Source organism: Danio aesculapii, chromosome 23 (genome assembly GCF_903798145.1).
Source record: "Danio aesculapii chromosome 23, fDanAes4.1, whole genome shotgun sequence".
NCBI lineage: Eukaryota > Metazoa > Chordata > Actinopteri > Cypriniformes > Danionidae > Danio > Danio aesculapii.
This window is the reverse complement of record NC_079457.1, coordinates 1,128,901-1,151,400: the sequence shown is the minus strand read 5'-3', so window position 1 is coordinate 1,151,400 and position 22,500 is coordinate 1,128,901. Positions and strand designations below refer to the sequence as shown.

General features: G+C 44.2%; 1 protein-coding gene across 1 annotated transcript; it reads left to right on the top strand.

Annotated features, from left to right (window-relative positions):
• The first annotated feature begins 877 nt into the window (after positions 1-877).
• On the top strand, positions 878-15,431 carry LOC130217004 (CXXC-type zinc finger protein 4). The gene is made up of 3 exons (XM_056448975.1): positions 878-1,115; positions 2,027-3,071; positions 15,079-15,431. The coding sequence occupies exons 2-3, from the start codon at positions 2,076-2,078 to the stop codon at positions 15,124-15,126; spliced, it is 1,044 nt and encodes a 347-aa protein (XP_056304950.1). The 5' UTR covers positions 878-1,115; positions 2,027-2,075; the 3' UTR covers positions 15,127-15,431.
• Positions 15,432-22,500: the final 7,069 nt, after the last annotated feature.

Genomic DNA, 22,500 nt, shown 5'->3' with positions numbered 1-22,500 from the left:
AAATAAATAAATAAATAAATATATATATAAAGAATAAATGCTAATTATATATGCATTATTTTTGGTACAAAGCACAAAAAAATGTACATGCGATAGTACATATATATATATAATTAAATACTATCAAATTATGTCTATGTATATGAATATATATATGGGGAAGAGATAGAAAGCAAGAGCGATTTAATTTTTACTACGTAAACATAACCGTATATTTATGCCAATTCTATAATAATTAATGTAAATGACGATTCTACATATTTAGATATGTTTAAATCATATGTGGGGTTATTTATATTTATGGCGCCAAGAGCTGATTTCCTCTCAGATCCTCTCATAAAGAATGTCTGTCGGATGCGTCAAGGTTTCTCACACACACACACACACACACACACACACACACACACACACATACACACACACAATTCCCAACCGGCTGGGATCTGCTCCACCGGGGGGAAACGCCTTCTCGCCTCGGACCCGTTCTGTTTTAATTAGCCTCCCGGTGCCGCGGGTAATTACGGTAACGAGCCGCAAATGAACCGTAATGAACCGCAAAATTCCTCTGGAAAAAAACCCCTCACAGAAGCCGCGGCGCGAAGCCCGTGATTAATAACCGTCATTCAGGCATCGGCGGGAAAAGAAGGGGCGCGCGAGGAGTTGACACGCATTACCCTCCGCGCCGCGCGAGACCCCGTATGTCAGCCCCCGCGCGCCTCCCGCGCTTCCACAATCATTTCCCGCCAATGATCAGGAGGTGTCCGCAACGGCGCTTCCTCACCTCACACCCCCGTCAGCCACACGCAGCGCGACACACACACACATACATACACACACTCACACACATACACACACACACACACCGGGAGGAGCCGTCTACCCTTCCGTCACCCATACCCGCCCCTGAGGACGGTGCGTCGTTGGCGGCGTCAATATTATTTATTATTCCCGTTAGTCTCGGTATTTAGCGCCGCAGCTGCTCACGGTGATCGTTAAAACGGACGCGTCCTGTTGTTCCGCGGCGCGTGTTTTTCTTGTAACGGGGATTATTGAGGCGGCATCAGCGCGCGGTGATGCTCTCCGTTAAAGGATCGTGAAGCGTCGCGAGTCTAAAGGTAAAGCTCGTCCATTTTCCGTCCTCCGCCTCCCCCCCCCCCCCTCATTCACCCCCTCCCTCACTCTCTCTCTCTCTCTCTCTCTCTCTCGCTCCCTCTCTCTCTCTCTGACGCGCGCGAGATGGCCAAGAGAATTAATCCGTTGCCTTTAATTGCGCCGCGGTGTCCAGCGGTCTGACGCCCTTAATGACCTCTGATCCGCGCGCGCGTCGCTGCCGCAGCAGGCGGAGAGTAATTACCGTAATTGATGCTCGAGGCGACGGTAGCGGGGGGGCGTCGGGGGGGAGAAGCGTCTCTCTTTCTCTCCCTCTCTCTCTCTTTTTCCCTTTCACATAAACAAACATACATTCTGACATGGTAACTTTCCTCTCCAAGCCTTAACATTAATCCTGCTGCTCCTCTAATTAAACTCACAGAGGGACAGGCTGATGGGCTCTGATGGAGCGCTCTGTGTTTGATCAAACTATGGGATGGACATGCAAAAGAAATGAACATCAATGCTGTTTTATTGATCTGAACTGCCATTTTCTGACGGTCTTAATGCAAATTTGACTAAATGTCATGTATGCAGATTAGAAAAATGAATGATAATGTATTTTAGAATATAATATAATTAATTACAAATTACATAAATATAAAATACTAATTAATTAATTACAAATCCACTGAAAAGATCCTACAAAATAAATGATTTTATTTAGTTTTAGTTTAAGGCTTCTATTAAAATATGAGTCTGCTAATCAGTATAGTATCTGTCATTTCAGATTTTATCTTTACAGTGTAAATAATAACGATAATACAGACAAATATAGATAATAAAGATTGCTAATAACTTATTTTAGCGTCTGAATAGCGTATGATAAAAGTTGTGTATACTCTGTTGACCTCCAGCTCTTCTGTCTCCTCTGCAGGACCACTGCTGTGGATGTTTGGGCGCTAGTGTGTGTTTGTTTTGCTCTGATGGCGAACATGAGCAGTAGTGTGTGTATGGAGACCCCACACGCTCATGGCCACGCCCATGGCCACGCCCAACACTATAACCCCACCCCTGGGCGGGACTTCCCTCTTCAGATCGATTCCTGCGTGAACCCTGTGTTGGACTACAGTGCGCAGATGGAGCGATATCGCTCGTTTGCTACCTTTTATAAGAACAGCACCGCTGCTGCCGCCGCCGCTGCTGCCACCCCATTTCCGCAGACCGCCAAAATCGCCCGCATCGCCACGCCCCTCTTCCCGTCAGCCCGCCTATCAGCGATGCCGCCCTGGCCATGTGATAACGCCATGCTATGGGGACGAAAGCCTGCAGCGGTTAACGTAAATGCACCACACACACATCGGACTGGCATGTCGAGGGCGGAGCAAGTCAACGTTCACATGTCCGCCAAACACATTCCACAAGACTCCGCCCTCCAAATGGGCGCTGACAACTTCTTGTCGCCGTTGGCTGCGGAGCAATGCCGCGGTCTTCCGGTAACAGGCGCCGAGTGCATGAACCGACTGAAGTGTCCGCCGTCAGTGCCTCCAGGCGGAGCCGCAGAATCAGACCGCGGCGGGACATTCGGAGGAATGCCTCCATTAGGCGGTTTATCACTGCCCCCAGGGGTCATCGTCATGACAACGCTTCACTCCGGGGCAGGGTCGTCGGGGGTCACCATGTCCGACAGCGCGTTTCAGATCGCCAACGTGGCGGCGGACTGCCAACACAGCGGGTCGTCCTGCTCCGGCTCCCCTGCGGCGCTCAGTGGGAATGCTAACGGTAATGTTAACGGCAGCTGCAGTAGTAGCGGTAGCGGAGCAGCGAAACGCAAACGCAAGCGCTGCGGGGTGTGCGCCCCCTGCAGGAGGCTGATCAACTGCGGCGTCTGCAGCTCCTGCCGGAACAGAAAGACGGGTCACCAGATCTGCAAGTTCAGGAAGTGCGAAGAACTCAAGAAGAAACCGGGCAGCACCATGGAGGTGGGATTCATGCACACGCACACACACACACACACACACACACACACACACACAAACAGTCATACACAAAGTTACACACACAGAGTCACACAAATATTCACACTCAAACACACACACAGTCACAGACACAAATACTCACATACAGAGTCACACTCAAACACACACACATACACACACACACACACACACACACACAAACACACATACACAGTTACACACACAGTCACACACACAAATACACACACACTCATATATTCAGACACACAGTGACGCAGTCAAACTCACACACACACACACACACACGCACGCACGCACGCACACACACACACACAGTCAGACACATGCAACACACACGATCAAACTCACAGTAACACATAAGCAAAGTCACACACATTCACACACTGTCACAGTCATACTCAAACACACAAATACTCTCACACACACACACATTCACACACAGCCACACTCAAGCACACACAAATACTCACAGTCTCACACACACTCACTCATATTTTCAAAAACACAGTCACACTCTCACACACACACACACACGCACACACACACACATACACACACGTACACACACACACACACACACAAACTCTGTCACACCCACATACACAGTCACACACAAAAACTCACACACAGTCATACACACACACAAACACACACTCACGCATATATTCAGACACAATCACGCACACACACACAGTCAGACTCTGTCACACTCACATACACACTGTCACACTCAAAACACACACAAAAACACACAGTCTCAGACACACAGTCTCACACACACACAAACACACACACACACTCATATATTCGGACACCGTTTCACTCACAGTCACACACACTCAATCATACATACACAAGCTCACAGTCAAACTCACAGTAACACACAAGCAGTCACACAAACACACTGTCTTACAGTTACACACACACACACACACACACACACACACACACACAGTCACACACACAGTCACACACATACATATTCACACACACAGTCAAACTCACAGTAACACAAGCAAAGTCACACACACACACAGTCACACATAAATATTCATACACACACGCGCACACACACACACAGAGTCAAATTCACAGTAACACACAAGCAGTCACACACAAACACACACCCGCACACTGTCACACTCAAACTCACACAGTCTCACACACACACACTCATATATTCAGACACACACAGTTACACAAACACACAGTCAAACTGAGTCACATTCACACTCACACACACACTCAAACTCACTCACACACACTCACACACATAGAAAGTCACACACACAGTCAAACTCACACTCGCACACACTCAGCCACTCTCACACACACACACGCACACACATATTCAGACACACAGTCACTCTCACTCACACACACAGACACACACACAAACAGTCAAACTCACACTCGCACACACTCAGTCACACACACACACACAAACACACACACACACACACCGTCAGACTCACACATATGCTGGGAGGTCTATTGAAGTGGGCTGTTTAATTGGGAATGATGTGGCTGGGGGTTTGGAGTCGAGCCCAGTCTTGGCACAAGCGACCATAATTAACCATCATGCATTAATGTGTGTGTGTGTGTGTTAGCGGACGGTTTGAGCCCTCTTATGCTGGAAAAATGCCCTTTCGCTCAAGCACACACTTTATCACTCTGGCGCGCACTCACACACACACACACGCGCACACACATACACACAGTCGGCAGTGAGGGCTGAGAGATGAGGCAACATGTTGTAAGTTCTCGGTAATAATACAAAGACAGCTTCATCTATTCACAACCTCACTGGAAGCACAGTCAGACCATCAGAAACCAGTCCAGTACCATTAGATCTAGTTCTGGAGAGACGTCAAGACCTGGTTTACACTGTCTCTTCAAGTCAGCCAAGTATAGTGAGCTTAGACTGGAAGAGTCTAGAGTTATATGCAAGAGTAGGTTTGCTTTGATTGCTTGAGCTTGTTAAACTCTAATCTAAGATGGATTCTAATTGGTTGCCTATGTTTATTTATTTTGTTCTGGAAGTGACTCCAATATTGTTCTTCTGTGTGATGAAGGATGCAGTCGTGGCGAGAACTTAAATTAATTTAGTTTCATGAGTTTGTTTGCTTAGTTTGAAAGGTCTTGAACCCTTTTACGTGTACGATCACACCGGTGTGATCAGCCTTGGCTAGTCCCTAAAGCGTACAATCATACCAATGTGACTAGCCTTGGCTGGTCCGCTAAGCGTACGGTCACACCGGTGTGATTACATGGCTGGTACGATCACACTGGTGTGATTAAAGCGTTCAGAACTCACGTCATCAACTGTTCAAATTCAAATCGGCACAGAAAGCGGTGCAGCATTTGTCATGGATCGCTATTAATCCATGCTTTCAAACAAATAACACTTATTTTAGGTTTCAGACAATCAAATACACATAACTACAAGCCAAACACACAATTGAAGCTTTGTAAAATACACGCGGATGTCTATGGAGACGGCGATATTTATTATTATTATTTATTAATAATTATTTTTCAATATAACTGGACAATGTGCTTTGTTTAGATACATGCTGTTTATGTTTCTAGAATATTTTCTCTAGTCCTCTCCCAGATAAACAGTTGCGTACCTTCATGTATTTCGGCAGAAAATTATGGAGTTAATTTATGAAAATTGAATGAATAAACTTGGTATATTATGAATAAACATGATGTAAATCCAGCAGTTCGGATCTCCCCTGCGGTTGTTGTTAGAAGGGATACAGCTATGAAATTAACATTAAGTATTAATATTATTTATTAAATTACGCATTAATTGTATTTTATTAGCGTCTACCTATACCTCAACCCTAAACCCAACCCTCACGGTAATGTAAAAATATTATTTGTTGTACAGTGTCACAAAAATGATGCTGTATTGATGTGAGTATCTTCAGCTGTATCCCATCTAGCTAATAATGCATAATTTAATAAAATAATATTCAGACTTCAGATAGCAGCTGTGTCCCTTCTAGCAACAAAAAAATGCACAAATTTAATAAAATCCCAAATGTGAATTAGTCATGGTTTCCATCATGTTGTTAGAGTGGCTCACTGTAGTATTGGTAGTCTAGCAACCAACAGTAAACAAGACAAATAAAATGGAGTCACAGTTTCCATCAAGTTGTTAGAGTGGCTCACTGTAGTATTGGTAGTCTAGCAACCAACAGTAAACAAGACAAATAAAATGGAGTCACAGTTTCCATCAAGTTGTTAGAGTGGCTCACTGTAGTATTGGTAGCCTAGCAACCAACAATAAACAAGAAAAATATAATGGAGTCACGGTTTCCGTCAAGTTGTTAGAGTGGCTCGCTGTAGTATTGGTAGCCTAGCAACCAACAGTAAACAAGACATATTATGGAGTCACTGTTTCTATCAAGTTTTTAGAGTGGCTGACTGTAGGATTGGTAACCTAGCAACCAACAGTAAACAAGACAAATATAATGGAGTCACGGTTTCCATCAAGTTGTTGGAATGGCTCACTGTAGTATTGCTAACCTAGCAACTAACAGGAAACAAGACTAATATAATAGAGTCACGGTTTCCATCAAGTTGTTAGAGTGGCTAACTGCAGTATAAGTAACCTAGCAACCAACAGTAAAAAAGACAAATATAATAGAGTCACGGTTTCCATCAAGTTATTAAAGCAGCTCACTGTAGTATTGGTAACCTAGCAACCAACAATAAACAAGACAAATTTAATGGAGTCATGGTTTCCATCAAGTTGTTGGAGTGGCTCACTGTAGAATTGGTAGCCTAGCAACCAACAATAAACAAGAAAAATATAATGGAGTCACGGTTTCTATCAAGTTGTTAGAGTGGCTCGCTGTAGTATTGGTAGCCTAGCAACCAACAATAAACAAGAAAAATATAATGGAGTCACGGTTTCTATCAAGTTGTTAGAGTGGCTCGCTGTAGTATTGGTAACCTAGCAACCAACAGTAAAGAAGACAAATATAATGGAGTCACGGTTTCCATCAAGTTGTTAGAGGGGCTCACTGTAGTATTGGTAACCTAGCAACCAACAGTAAAGAAGACAAATATAATGGAGTCATGGTTTCCATAGTTAGAGTGGCTCACTGTAGTATTGGTAACCTAGCAACCAACAGTAAACATGACAAATATAATGGAGTCAGGTGGGTGTAATGTTTGCCACATTAGAGTATATTCTGCAAATGCATTTACATCTGTAATTATTAGCATTGAACATTTTTCACACAAATCTAAATCCACCTCAAGCCAGAGTAAATACTTTTTTGTGAATTACGCTACTTCAAAATGCGCATGAAGGCCACGTTTTTGTTTAAAAGCGCTTATTTTTCTCTCTGTTTCAGCCTGTCGTCCACACTGAAATGGTGTTTTTAGGAAATGAAAGCATATCTTTTTGACAACGCTGTACAAAGTGGATAAATCCATCTGATAAATAATGTTCGTGTTGCAGTGTAGACGGTGAAAATGGTGACTTTCGCAAATTATGATGATTTTTAGTCATGTGATGCAGTCGCCTGACCAATTCAGCCAACATGGTGGACGTTATTGTAAAGCAGATGTTTTGACAGCTTTATTAAAGATGAATGTCAGTTTGTAGATGCTCGATATTGCCTCCGCTCAGTGCTCAGGGAATGTTTATGTTTCTGTTTCATTTTAGTGTGGATGACGGAGAGAATTAAAAAACGAGTGTGGAGCATTTTGAAACAACTTTTTTAGATTTATCCGGATTAGCGTAGACATAGCTGAACACAGGGTAATGAAAACACTGATGTTGATACCAAAGTAAATCAAATGCCAGACCTTTGTTTATAAAACCCTTATCAAATGTGTGCCGTTGTAAGTTTACAAAGTAATAGAATATGCAGTTTAATCTTAACAACTAGATTATGTCTCAAACAAAAGCTTTTGGCTTCCTTTAAGATTTTCAGTCCTGACAAACTCAAAATCCAGTGCAATTTTGAAAATGTTTCCAGAAAGTTAATAATCAGCAATGAAGTACGTCCAGCGAGATATTACTACAGTGTAAAGGACACCAGGTTTATCAGCAGCTGTTGTATAAGACTGAAGGGTTTATTCTGAATAAGCAGTGGCTGGATCTACATTATTCTGATTAATAGTGCACACTAAACTAAACGAATAGACACAAAACATCGATCTGGGGTGTGTTTCCCAAACAACAACGTAACTCACGGCTGAACTATCATAGTACGATGCATCATTTGGGAAAAGAAGGATGTGACGAGTGTTTCCCAAAATGCGTAGTTTCTCTGTCGCAGATCCATCATTTGAACTACATTCGTTATAACGTAAAACACCCATAATGATGCTCTAAACGGGGTGGAGGAACTACTTCTGTAGAGAAGAACCCATCATTTATTTGTGCTAACTATATTGTTTTACACACACACACATTTAAAATAAATCCAATATTAGTTTTGGTAAAAACATGCAGTCGCTTTCCATATTAACTGAAATAAACGACACATATAGAGCCTGTGTTTCCTTTACAGATATTATTGAGAACATTACATATTCTATTCTAAAACATCAAATCACTTACAAAAGCTGACACGCAGTCTAATCTCATATAAAATCATGTAAATAAATAAATAAATAGTGAGGCTATTTATTAGGAAATTAAAAAATCCTACTTTAATAATTATAATAATATTAATTACGATTATTATTAATAAGCAGGATATTGTTTATTTATTTACATTTTTTTTGAAAGTGTACTTTTGACACATGTTTTGACACATGTAAATCACTGCAGAAATGTTCTAACCAGCAGGCCCACGTCATATACAGTACAGATACAGTACAGTGTTTTTTGTTTTCGATTCATGTTTTAGAGACGTAGCGTAAATTACGCTTTTAAATATTAGGTCACCTATAGCTTTCGTCATGAGCCACGGCTGTGTTCAAAATGACATCAATGTTTTTTAAGTGCACTATGAAGGGAGCGCAATTGTAGACATGAAGATCGCTAAAACTGAACTGTAAAAATAAAAGCAAATTACAACTAAGAGAGTGTCACGGATTGGCCAGGCTCTTCCACCAGCATCACGCAAAGATCACCATCACCTGAGTATTAACCACACACAGCTGCACCCAATCACTCATAGTCACTATATAAGCACACACCTCACTTCACTCAGTGTCCGGTCTCGTTCCTACGAAGCGGACTCTGAGTGAAACACCTCCTGGTAATCACTAGCATTTCAACCTCAATATATTGTACTTATCTGCTCTTTGTCTCTCCTAGTTTGTCCAGTGTTCCCGGTGTCCTGTCTGCCTTGTGTTTGTCATCAGTCTGTCTTCCCCGCAAGCCCTCTGGTGTGTGCATTCGGTCTCCCTCTGTATCAGTCATCCAGCCTGCCACCAAGGATCACCCGAACAACCAAACTCCACTCACTTCTCCTCCGTTCTCCTTGTGTGCTCAGTTGTTGTTTAATAAACATCGTTGATAATCCACTCACCTCCTTTGTCCGTCTGCTTCCCATAACAGAAGACCGGACCTCTACAATCAACAGCATGAGCACTCACGATCCCATTCAAGAGTTGGTGGACTCATTGAAGAGAGTTTTATTACCATCTACTCCACTTCCCGAAGCACCACCAGCACCAAGCACTTCTTCACCGTCCACCCACTCATCCAGTCCCATGGCTCGACCAGCGCCCTACTCTGGCGGGGCGGAGGAGTGCAATGGATTTCTTTTGCAATGTTCTCTCATATTCACCATGCAACCTGAGTTATATCCCACAGATCGGTCCAAAATCGCATTCATCATCTCCCTTCTCTCTGGATCGGCTCTTCGGTGGGCAGAAACCATTTGGCAACAGTCTGGGCCGGTAACCAGCTCCATTCAAGCATTCACCAAGTACTTTAAGGAGGTTTTTGGTCGCGCAGATGCAGAAGTAGCAGCTGGAGAACAGTTATACCATCTCAAACAGGGAGCCATGTCCACTCAGGATTATGCGCTCCGGTTCCGTACTCTGGCTGCTGCTAGCGGATGGAATGAGCGATCTCTCCTCACCACCTACCGGCTCGGACTGGAGCCCAGCCTCCGACTACAGCTAGCAGCCCTCGACGATACCTTGGGGTTGGAGAAATTCATCCAACTATCCCTCCGCTGTTCCGATCGTCTGAGGGTATACCAGCACGATCTTCCACCTGTTCCCCAAGCACTCCTCCGTTCGCCAGAGCCAGCAGTCCCTCCAGAACCTGAACCAATGATCGTGGAATCTGGTAGACTCACCATCACTGAGCGACAGAGGAGGCTGACCCGGGGTCTATGTATGTACTGTGGTGCCGAAGGACATGTCAGGCTGGACTGTCCCATTCGTCCAGCACGTCCCTTGGTGAGTGTATTCAGTTCCCCTATTGAAAAAATGCATCCTCTCACCACCGATGTCCAGTTAACTACCCCTTCTGTATCTGTTTCAGTCACGGCCCTCATCGACTCCGGGTCAGCTGGAAATTTCATCTCGTACGCCCTCTGTCGCCAGCTCCATCTTAACACCGAAGCCTCGACGCACGTCTACCAGATCCAACCCATAACCAACGCAATCCGTTCCCAGGCACGTATCCATCGCAAATGTGAACCTATCTATCTCCAAGTGGGATTGCTCCACAAGGAGGAGATCCAATTTCTGGTTCTGGAGGGTGCATCCATGGACATCATTCTAGGGCGCCCGTGGCTGGTGAAGCACGATCCCATCCTCTCTTGGGGCACAGGAGAAATAAAGAAATGGGGTGAAGACTGCAAAACCAGATGTTTTCCCGACCTACCTGTTCAACTTCAGAAACCACTTACCATCTATGTCACGTCTGTCGAAAGTCCAGTCAATAAACAATCCATTCAAATCCCGAAGATCTACTCCACATATGAAGACGTTTTTTGCCCCAAGAGAGCTTCCCAGCTACCTCCACATCGGCCATGGGACTGCGCCATAGACCTGCTGCCAGACGCTCCTATGCCCAAAGGTAGGATCTACCCGTTGTCCCTTCCGGAAACTAAGGCCATGGAGGAGTATATTCAGGAAGCACTGAGTCAGGGGTATATCCGCCAGTCCACGTCACCCGCTGCCTCAAGCTTTTTCTTTGTGGCCAAGAAGGATGGAGGGCTGCGTCCTTGTATCGATTACCGAGTTCTGAATCAAGGAACAATAAAGTTCCGGTATCCCCTTCCTCTCGTCCCTGCGGCCCTGGAACAACTCCGATCCGCCAAGATATTCACGAAGTTGGACCTCCGCAGCGCCTACAATCTGGTCAGAATACGTGAGGGGGACGAGTGGAAGACTGCGTTTGTGACCCCTACAGGACACTACGAATACCTGGTCATGCCCTATGGTCTGGTCAACGCCCCCTCCGTATTCCAGAACTTCATTCACGAAGTCCTCCGGGAGTTCCTCCATATCTCCGTCATAGTCTACATTGATGACATCCTGATTTACTCCCGGAGTGAGGCCGAACACCGCCACCACGTTGCGGAGGTCCTACAAACCCTCAGAGACCATCAATTGTACCTCAAGGCTGAAAAATGCTCCTTCCACCTACCATCTGTTCAGTTCTTGGGGTACATTATTGATCAGAAAGGGGTTCGCATGGACGAGGGGAAGGTCACTGCCGTTGTCTCCTGGCCACAACCAACAACTATTAAAGAACTCCAACGATTTCTAGGGTTTGCCAATTTCTATAGACGATTCATCCACAACTACAGTCTCATTACCGCTCCGCTGACCAACCTACTCAAAAATCACCCCAAGAAACTCTCCTGGCCTCCCGAAGCCGATGCAGCCTTCCAAACCCTCAAACAATCATTCACTCAAGCTCCACTCCTGACTCACCCAGATCCTGAAATCCCGTTCGTGGTCGAGGTAGATGCCTCGACAACTGGAGTTGGAGCCATCCTGTCACAACATCAAGGTACACCAGCATTACTCCATCCATGCGCCTATTTCTCAAGGAAGCTCAGCCCGGCGGAGAGAAACTATGACATCGGAAATCGGGAGCTATTAGCCATCAAGCTTGCCCTGGAAGAATGGCGACACTGGCTGGAGGGAGCCAAACATCCTTTCCAGGTGATTACAGACCATAAGAACCTCCAGTACCTCAAAGAAGCCAAAAGACTCTGTCCTCGTCAGGCCCGATGGTCCCTGTTCTTCTCCCGATTCCAATTCTCAATATCTTACCGACCTGGGTCAAAGAACATCCGAGCGGACGCACTGTCCCGTATTTATGATCAGCCGGAACTCATGGAGACCCCAGCCAGAATCCTCCCAGAACAGATCACGGTCTGTCCCATCACCTGGTCCGCTCCTACAGTCGTCGCCACTCCCGAATCCAGGACTCCGCCGGGCTGTCCCCCCAATCGTCGCTTCATTCCTGAAAACCAACGGGTAGATCTGATCCATTCCACCCATACATCTTTGGGCACAGGACATCCCGGGACCAACAACACCCTCTCGCTGCTATCCCAACGCTTTTGGTGGCCGCACATGGCGAGGGATGTGAGGAGATACGTTCAAGGCTGTAGAGAGTGCGCTATGTCGAAGAGTCCTCGCCATCTACCTGCAGGTAAACTCCATCCCTTGCCCATCCCAAACCGCCCCTGGTCACACCTAGGAGTTGACTTTATGACAGATCTCCCATCATCTGAAGGTAATACCTGCATTTTAGTCATTGTCGATCGATTTTCCAAATTCTGCCGTCTGATTCCCTTGAAGGGTCTGCCCACAGCCCTGGAAACCGCAGAAACCTTATTCAACCATGTCTTCCGATGCTTTGGATTGCCTGAGGACATAGTCTCGGACAGAGGACCCCAGTTCATCTCCAGACTATGGAAAGCCTTCTTCAGACTCCTAGGTGTGACCGTCAGCCTCTCGTCTGGCTATCATCCACAGACCAACGGCCAGACAGAGAGGAAAATCCAAGAAGTGGGGCGGTTCCTCAGAACATTCTGTCACGGTCATCAAAACTCCTGGAGCCAGTTTCTGGGCTGGGCGGAATACGCCCAGAATTCCCTGCGGCAACCTACCACCGGACTTACGCCATTCCAGTGTATTCTGGGCTTCCAACCTCCACTCTTTCCCTGGGATGGCGAACCTTCTGATGTCCCCGCAGTGGATTACTGGTTCCGGGAGAGCGAGAGGGTCTGGGACGATGCTCATCACCATCTCCAGAGGGCAGTTCGCAGAGCCAAGGAGGTCTCCGACAAGAGGAGGATCCCAGGTCCAAGCTATGCGCCGGGGCAGAAAGTTTGGCTCTCCACCAGAGACATCCGCTTGCGACTGCCCTCCCGAAAACTTAGTCCCAGATTTGTTGGTCCCTTCACCATCCTGGAGCAGGTCAACCCCGTCACGTTTAAGTTACAGTTACCACCACAATATAGGATCCACCCCACATTCCACGTGTCACTCCTCAAACCCTTTCACGACCCTCTGATTCCCTCCACAGAGCCTGGCCATGAAGAGGAACCTCCTCCCCCACTGATGTCGGAAGTCGGATCCATCTACAAGATCAAGGACCTTCTACGGTCCCGACGTCGTGGTGGTCAGCTGGAATATCTTGTCGACTGGGAGGGATACGGTCCGGAGGAGAGATCTTGGGTCCCCAGATCAGATATATTAGATCCTGCACTTATGGAAGAGTTCCACTCCAATCACCCCGAGTTTCCAGCACCTCGTGGACGTGGTAGACCACCACGGCGTCGGAGGTATAGGCCCTCAGGAGCGGGCCCTGGGGAGGGGGGTAATGTCACGGATTGGCCAGGCTCTTCCACCAGCATCACGCAAAGATCACCATCACCTGAGTATTAACCACACACAGCTGCACCCAATCACTCATAGTCACTATATAAGCACACACCTCACTTCACTCAGTGTCCGGTCTCGTTCCTACGAAGCGGACTCTGAGTGAAACACCTCCTGGTAATCACTAGCATTTCAACCTCAATATATTGTACTTATCTGCTCTTTGTCTCTCCTAGTTTGTCCAGTGTTCCCGGTGTCCTGTCTGCCTTGTGTTTGTCATCAGTCTGTCTTCCCCGCAAGCCCTCTGGTGTGTGCATTCGGTCTCCCTCTGTATCAGTCATCCAGCCTGCCACCAAGGATCACCCGAACAACCAAACTCCACTCACTTCTCCTCCGTTCTCCTTGTGTGCTCAGTTGTTGTTTAATAAACATCGTTGATAATCCACTCACCTCCTTTGTCCGTCTGCTTCCCATAACAGAGAGATGATTATCACCTATGATTGCTTGTTGGGTTTTTTCAAGTTTAAATTTTTAAATTTTAAGTTTAAATGTTAGAACGTTCTAAATGAATAGGGCATAGGGGGGGATAAGTGAGAATAGAACGCAGCCAGGAACTCTGTTTCTAACTACAGCTCCAGAGGTAGCATACAAGTTAGCGATGCAATTTGCGAATGTTCGTTGGAATGATGGATTTGGGAAACGACAAATCAACTATGTTTGTAACAACAGAACTTGTGACGTTAGTTGGCTAACGATGGTTTTTGGAAACGCACCCCTGAGCTGTAATCATTAACTAACTCTTTAATTTATGTTCACTAATGGTCAAGATTAATAGTGCCTGGATGAATCTGTGTTATTACTTCAATCAGTTGTTATCTGTAAACTAACGTAATTCATAATGACCAATCAGAATCAAGTATTCCACACAGCCATGCAATAATCACATTTATGCATTTACCAGACAGTATGTCAGACAATATGTCAGACATGCGACAACATGCAGCACTACTGGCTGATCCTGAAGGCTTTGCGTACAGATGGTCGGGGTCAGTCTGTTATTTGCGTTTCCCAATTTCAGTTCATATTTCTGATGATCCAACATTTTGACTCATCGCATCATATTGTGAAGATGATTCACACCATTGTACACATGCATACAGTGAATAACCGGGTCTGGAATCTGTCCTGTGTTTCCCACCAGAGAGCGCCGTCAGCCGGAGCTGCCGATACTTTCCGCTGGTTCTTCTGAAGACCTCCCGACAAACCCACATCATGAAACCAGACTGGAACACTACAAGAACTGCAATCTACCCCGAGGTCTGACCATCAATCAGGGACACTCTCACCGTCCTCCTCACTTTCTACCCCTTCCCCTCAGGACTCACTGTGGCCCGTTCGGCACTGGGGGCGTCAGGTCGCACATGCCCCGCCAGAGAGACAGCGATGGAGCTTTCTGAAACGCTTAAAGTCAGAAACGCTTAACGTGACTTCATGCTTTACACACAGTTGAAATCAAAATTATTCACCCTCCTGTAAAATATATTTCCCAAATGAACAGAGTCAGGAATTTCTCACAGTATTTCCTCTAATATTTGTTCTTCTGGAGAAAGTCTGATTTGTTTTATTTCAGCTAGAATAAAAGCAGTTTTTAATAGTTTTAAAGTCATTTTAAGGTCAATATTATTATCCCCCTTCAGCAATATTAGTTTTGGATTGTCTCCAGAACAAACCACTGTTATACAATGACTTGCCTAGTTACCCTGACTTTACCCTAATTACCCTAGTTAAGCCTTTAAATGTCACTGTAAGCTGAATACTAGTGTCTTGAAGAATATCTAGTCTAATATTATTTACTGTCATCATGGTGAAGAGAAAATAAATCAGTTATTAGAGATGAGTTATTAACACTATTATGTGCAGAAATGTGTTGAGAAAATCTGCTGAACAGAAATTGGGTGAAAAAATAAACGGGGGCTAATAATTCTGACTTCAACTGTAAGTTATGTATAAAGACCAAATTAGCTAAGCAGTTTGTTAAAATATCACTTTATTAATCCAGATCAGGGGTCACCAAACTTGTTCCTGGAGGGCCGGTGCCCTACAGATTTTAGCTCCAACTCTAATCAAATACACCTGAACAAGCTAATCAAGGTCTTACTATGTATACTTGAAACACCCAGGCAGGTGTGTTAAGGCAAGTTGGAGCTAAACTCTGCAGGGACACCGGCCCTCCAGGACCGAGATTGGTGACCCCTGATCCAGAATATGAACACATTACTTGCATTAAGCATTTTCCTGCCATATAAACCGGTAGCATTAACATGCTTAATGTGGTGTAGTGGTTTTGAAAAGTAATGTATAAAGACCAAATGTGGTGGACAATTTAGTAAAAATAAGTTCTATGTACAGACAGATAAATGATCCCAGAAAAATAAATACAACAGCCTAAATTGAACTTAATCTAAATTTGTATTTAAAATGATAAATTTCCCGTACATAAAACTGCTTAATGTGGATTATTGATTTAAAAAGTGATATATATGAAGACCAAATTTGGTAAAGACATGTTCTGTGTACAGACAAACAAATGAACCCAGAATTTAAATGCATCGCCCTAAACTAAACGTTAAGCATTTTCCTCCCATAAAAACTAACTAATGTGGATTATTGTTTTAAATAAGTGCTTTATAAAGACCAAATTTGGTATGGAGTTGAGTAAAAATATATTCCATGTACAGACAAGCAGATGAACCAATAATATAAATGCAACACCCTAAATTAAACTTTATACAACTTTAGCTACATTTTTATTCAAATTTATGCATTTTCCTCCCATAAAAGAGGTGATTAATGTGGATTAATGATTTAAAAAGTGATAAATAAAGACCAAATTTGGTGTGAAGTTTGGTACAGTCATGTTCTATGTATAGACAAGCACATTCACCCAGATTAGAAATGCAACACCCTAAACTGAATGCCAAGCGATTTTCTCCCATAAAAGAAGTAATTAATATGGATTATTGTTTTAAAAAAGTAATTTATAAAGATCAAATTTGGTATGGAGTTTAGTAAAAATATATTCTATGTAAAGACAAGGAGATGAACCCAAAAAATAAACACAACACCCTTAATGAAACTTTATACAATCTAAATTTGTATTCAAAACTATGCATTTTTCTCTCATAAAGAAGTGCTTAATGTGGATTAACGTTTTTAAAAAGTGGTGTATAAAGACCAAATTTGGTATGGAGTTTAGTAAAAATATATTCTTATGTACGGACAAGCAGATGAACCCAGGAAATATATGCAACACCCTAAATTGAGCTTTATTCAACTGATTTAATTTTTATACAAAAAATATATGCATTTCCCCCCATGAAAGAAGTTATTAATGTGGATTAATGATTTTAAAAAGTGATAACGACCAAATTTGATATACAGTTTGTTAAATATATATTCTGTGTATTTATAAGAAGCTCAACAAAGAACATGACCATGTTAAACTGCACGTTAATCATTCCTCTAATGGGAAACTATTAGCATGAAGATGCTTAATGCTGCTTTAAATGTGATCGATAAAGACCAAATTTGGTCTACAGTATGGTAAAAATATGTACAGATACAATGATGATCCCATAATATAAATGCAATGCCCTGAACTGCACGTTAAGCATTTTTGTTTCTTCAGAAACATTAAGAAATGTAATAACTGTGGATTATTAAATTAAGTGGCTGTTCACACAGAACGTGTCTTTGCGTTTAACAAATGCGAGATGCATCAATTAAGAGAGATTTGATTAAAAAAGCACCTCCTCCACAATGTTAATCTCAAATAAAATAGCTGTCATGCCAAATTTCTACTGTAAACAGAAGCTCCAAAAGGCTTGCCTTCAAGTTCTTCAGATTGGTCCATTGCATTGATGAGTGGCACTGCGAGTAAAAGTTTACACAGTTATATCTTGACACATCGTCTTAAAAATGCAGTAACACATACCAAATGTAACATTTAAAACAGCAGTACATTATTCTGTACAGAATGTGACCCAATATGACTTTTTACTGCATTATGCAAGCCTTTTCTCTTTAAGTTTTCTATTGGAGGAAACGTGCAGTTTACCTATTATGTTCATATTCTTCGCTGCATGTAGAAAATAATCTGTAAACCAAATGTAGTCTTCATGTATTACTTTTAAATGCATTACATAAGGATTAATGAATGACTGACTGTTGAATTATTAGAGAATAATCCACAGCTGAGGTGTTGATGTGGTGATGCTTTATTCTCTAATAATTCAATATCAAGCAGTGCATCATTGCTCTTCACCTCTAGTCTCCAGTCCAGCTGCTGAATCCACAGTTCAGATGTTGTGTTGGAGAGTTTATTTGTCAGGTTTCTGTCCTCCTCAAACTGCTCCTGTGTGTAGCACTAGTGTCCTCCACATCTCCTCCTCCTGATGTGAATTCTGACTGTTGTAGCTGTGAAAGAACTCTGATCAATCAGCGGAGTGATATGAAGCTGCTCAAAACCTGCCGGAACTACTTTAGCTGTATGTGTATCTGAAAATAACAGCCCGTTTTACAATGCTCAGCAGCCAATCAGAATCAAGCATTTAACAGTCACGTTAAGCGTTTGTATTTTTCTCCTCATTAAGCGTTTGAGAGAGTCCCCATCGAGGGCAAGTCTCTGGATCTCAGACTGACCTCACCTCAACCAAACACCAGTCGTATCAGGACCCCATCCCAGATTAAAGGAGCAGATCAGCGGAAATCCAATGTTTGATCATCATTTACTCACCCGTATATCTCTGCAAACCCTGGCCCAAAACAAACGGAGGTTATCTGAAGAAGATGCACTGAAGTGGAGATGCTCAGTCAAACTCTGAAATGACAAAGCAAACTGTATTACAGCATGATGCTATAAATCACAGGCCATCGTTTGGCTTTAGGAGACATGATGATGATGATGATGATGATGATGAATTCAGTGTTTCCTTTCTCGTCCACATCACACATTAGAGAATCACTAGCTGTGTTTCCATCCACCTGATTATATGCGCATTATGGAATATTCATTCATTTTCCTTCGGCTTAGTCCCTTATTTATCAGAGGTCACCACAGCGGAATGAACCGCCGACCATTCCAGCATATGTTTTACGCAGCAGATGCCCTTCTGGCCGCAACCCAGTACTGGGAAACACCATACACTACCGCCAATTTAGTTAATCAATTCCCCTATAGCGCATGTGTTTGGACTGTGGGGGAAACCGGAGCACCCGGAGGAAACCCACACCAACACGGGGAGAAGATGCAAACTCCACACAGAAACACCAACTGACCCAGCTGAGACTCGAACCGGTGACCTTCTTGCTGTGAGGCCATAGTGCTAACCACTGAGCCACCTCAAACTTTTGATTTAACAGGAAAGTGTGCACATTAGCTACGATGTAAACAGATCTATGGAGTAAACTCTTGCGCTTCATCAGTCTGCATGATGTGGTATTGTTTCTGCCAGATGCGGATCAGTTATGAATGTGTGTTTGAAGGTCCCCAGCAGGCATTTTTTGTTTTTAATAGATGTCTGATAGACAAGGCTAAATTTAGGCTGTCAGTGAAAATCTAATAGACGTCTAAGAATAGGCCAAAACTAGACTAGTCATCAAATAAACAGAAATGAATGACGACACATGTAAGTCTGTCTAGTTGATGACTAGTCTAGTTTTGGGCTATTCTTAGCCGTCTTTCAGATGAGATGTTAAACTGAGGTCCTGACTCTCTCTGGTCAATAATAATCCCATGGCACTCCTGGTAAAGACTCCGGCAGGGCTGCCCCTTGTCACCAATTCTGTTCATAATTTTTATGGACAAAATTTCAAGGTGCAGCTTTGGGCTGGAGGGGGTCCGGTCTCTGTTATTCGCAGATGATGTTGTTCAGTTGGCTTCATCGAACATGGACCTTTTGCATGCACTGGGGCGGTTTGCTGCCGAGTGTGATGGGATGTGGGATGAGAATCAGCACCTGCAAGTCCGAGGCCCTGGTGCTCCACTGGAAAAAGGTGGTCTGCCATCTCCAGGTTGGAGGAAGGTCCTTACCCCAGGTGGAAGAGTCCAAGTATCTTGGGGTTTTGTTCATGAATGAGGGAAGGATGGAGTGTGAGATTGACAGGCGGATTGGTGCAGTAATGTAGTCGATATATCGGTCTGTTGTGGTAAAGAGGGAGCTGAACTGAAAGGCAAAGCTTTCAATTCACCGGTCAATCTACGCTCCTCCTCTCACCTATGGTCATGAGCTTTGGGTCATGACTGAAAGGACAAGATCTCAGATACAAGCGGCTGAAATGAGTTTCCTTCACAGGGTGGCAGAGCGCACCCTTATAGATAAGGTGAGGAGCTCTGTCGCCCGGGAGGAGCTCGGAGTAGAGCCGCTGCTCCTCCACATCGAGAGAATCAGCTGAGGTGGCTCGGGCATCTGTTTCTGATGCCTATAGGACCTAGGGAGGTGTTCCATACTGGGAGGAGGCCTCGGGGAAGACCCAGGACACGCTGGAGAAACTATGTCTCACGGCAGGCCTGGGAACACCTCTGGATCCCTCCGGAGGAGTTGAAGGAAGTGCTTGGGGAAGAGGGAAATCTGGAGTTCTCTCCTAAGACTGCTGCCCTAACAACCCAACCCCGGAAAAGCGGACGGAAATGAGTGAATGAATGAATGAATAAACTTCTGGTAAAGAGTAGTGGTGTAACCCCATTGTCCTGGCCAAGCTCCCTCCATCATCCCCATCCACTGAACTGGCTCTCACTGTCTCTCCACTCCGCCTATAGCTGGTGTGTGCTGAGCGCACTGCTGCTGCTGTCCCACCATCCTGTGGAGCTGCACACTGGTGGTGGTGTAGAGAGACCCCCTCATGATTGTGAGGCGCTTTGGTTGTATAAATGCACTATATAAATACACATTACTTACTATGTCTATTAGATTTTCACTGACAGCCCAAGTTAAGGCTTATTTTAGCCAAGCAGTCTGCATTTAGATGTCTATTAGATGTATAACAAACACTGCGTCATTAATGTTGTTTCCAGCTCTCCGTTGCTGTAGATGTGAAATGTTGTTGTGCTGAAAGGCCTCAGCCCCTCCGTCAGTCCATCATCAGTGCTTCAGTGTTATTCTTCTATTATTACTCCCTCCAGAACTGTCTTGAGCATCAGTCTGCTCTCCCGTCTCACGCCTCCAGAAGCCACGGCGTTCAGCGCGTTCATTACATTTGGTCTTCTGAGGCGCAGCTCATTTACTAGAGGAGAACAAACAGCACAGTGGAGAACCCCAACACTTCTCCGGCTCATATTTGTGCAAGTCTATCAGCAAGTGATGATTTTAATCTCAGTAGTTTCTTATCGAATGCAAGCGCTGCTTCCTTCACTAATGTTTAATTCCATACTCCACATCTCTGAATGGAAACACAGCTACTGTTTCTAATACGTCTACACACACACACACACACACACTGCGCATCTCTTCCCTGCTTCATCCTCAAAGCGTTCCAGTGTCTAGTGTGCATCTTCATATGGGAACGCAGGACTCGTCCACCTGAGGGCGAGTAAATGATGACAGACGCGCGACTCTCCGCCCGGGCGCCTCCTTTAAGCCACCTTTCTGTTGCATGGGTAGAAGTGTTTTGTTTTTAAGCTGAAGACTTTAAAGATAAATCAGTTTGTTTCTTGCTGTTGTGACGCCTCTGTCTTGATGAATAAGAGACTCTTAGGATGGCTTGTTGATTAAATGTGATCCTTTTTGAACTGTGGAGCGTCTGTGCGTCTCTGCTTTATTTGTGTTCAGTGCCGTCTGGGTTTGAGCGCTGATGGGGTGTGTAAATGGCGTGTGTGTGTGTGTGTGATTGTGATCCTCCAGCAGCACAGATGAGCGGGGAAAGATGGCGGATCTCTGCGTTAAGGCGCTCTGCACATCACTGTACATGTCATCTCTTTATTGTTGGGCCGCTATGACGACTCCCGGGTTGCTAGGCAACATGAATTACAATGACATGAAGTCCTGTGTTCTAGAATGAAGGAGGAGCTGAGAGATGCCTTCACTCCGGCTCACATTTACATCACACACATCGCCTCTCTCTGTGTGTGTGTGTGTGTGTGTGTGTGTGTGTGAGGGGGACAAAGACATATTCTCCTGACCTTATTCTAAACATCTGCACAGAGATATGTTGTCTATAATATATGTGTTGTGTTTTAAATTGATCTGCGCTAAAGGCTGAGAAGGCATGAATATTTAAATCAGTACATCACAATAAACACACACACACACACACACAAGCGAACATAAACACACGTAAGCGAACATAAACACACATACATACAAAGACTAACGCAGAGACAGACATGCGCATAAACACACACATGTACACAAACAAACACTTAAATATGCAGACACTCATACAAATTAACAAACACACACTTAGACGTGCGCGCACACACACAAACACAAATTTAGACATGCACAAACACACACACACAAATACACACAAAGATACAAACACATTTAGACATGCACAAACACACACAAATAAACACAAAGACACAAACACACACTTAGACATGCGCACACACACAGATACACACACA

Coding starts and splice junctions, on each gene's coding strand:
- LOC130217004 (XM_056448975.1), top strand. CDS start 2,076: ATGGCGAACATGAGCAGTAGTGTGTGTATGGAGACCCCACACGCTCAT. Junction 3,072..15,078: donor AACCGGGCAGCACCATGGAG/GTGGGATTCATG, acceptor GTTTCCCACCAG/AGAGCGCCGTCAGCCGGAGC.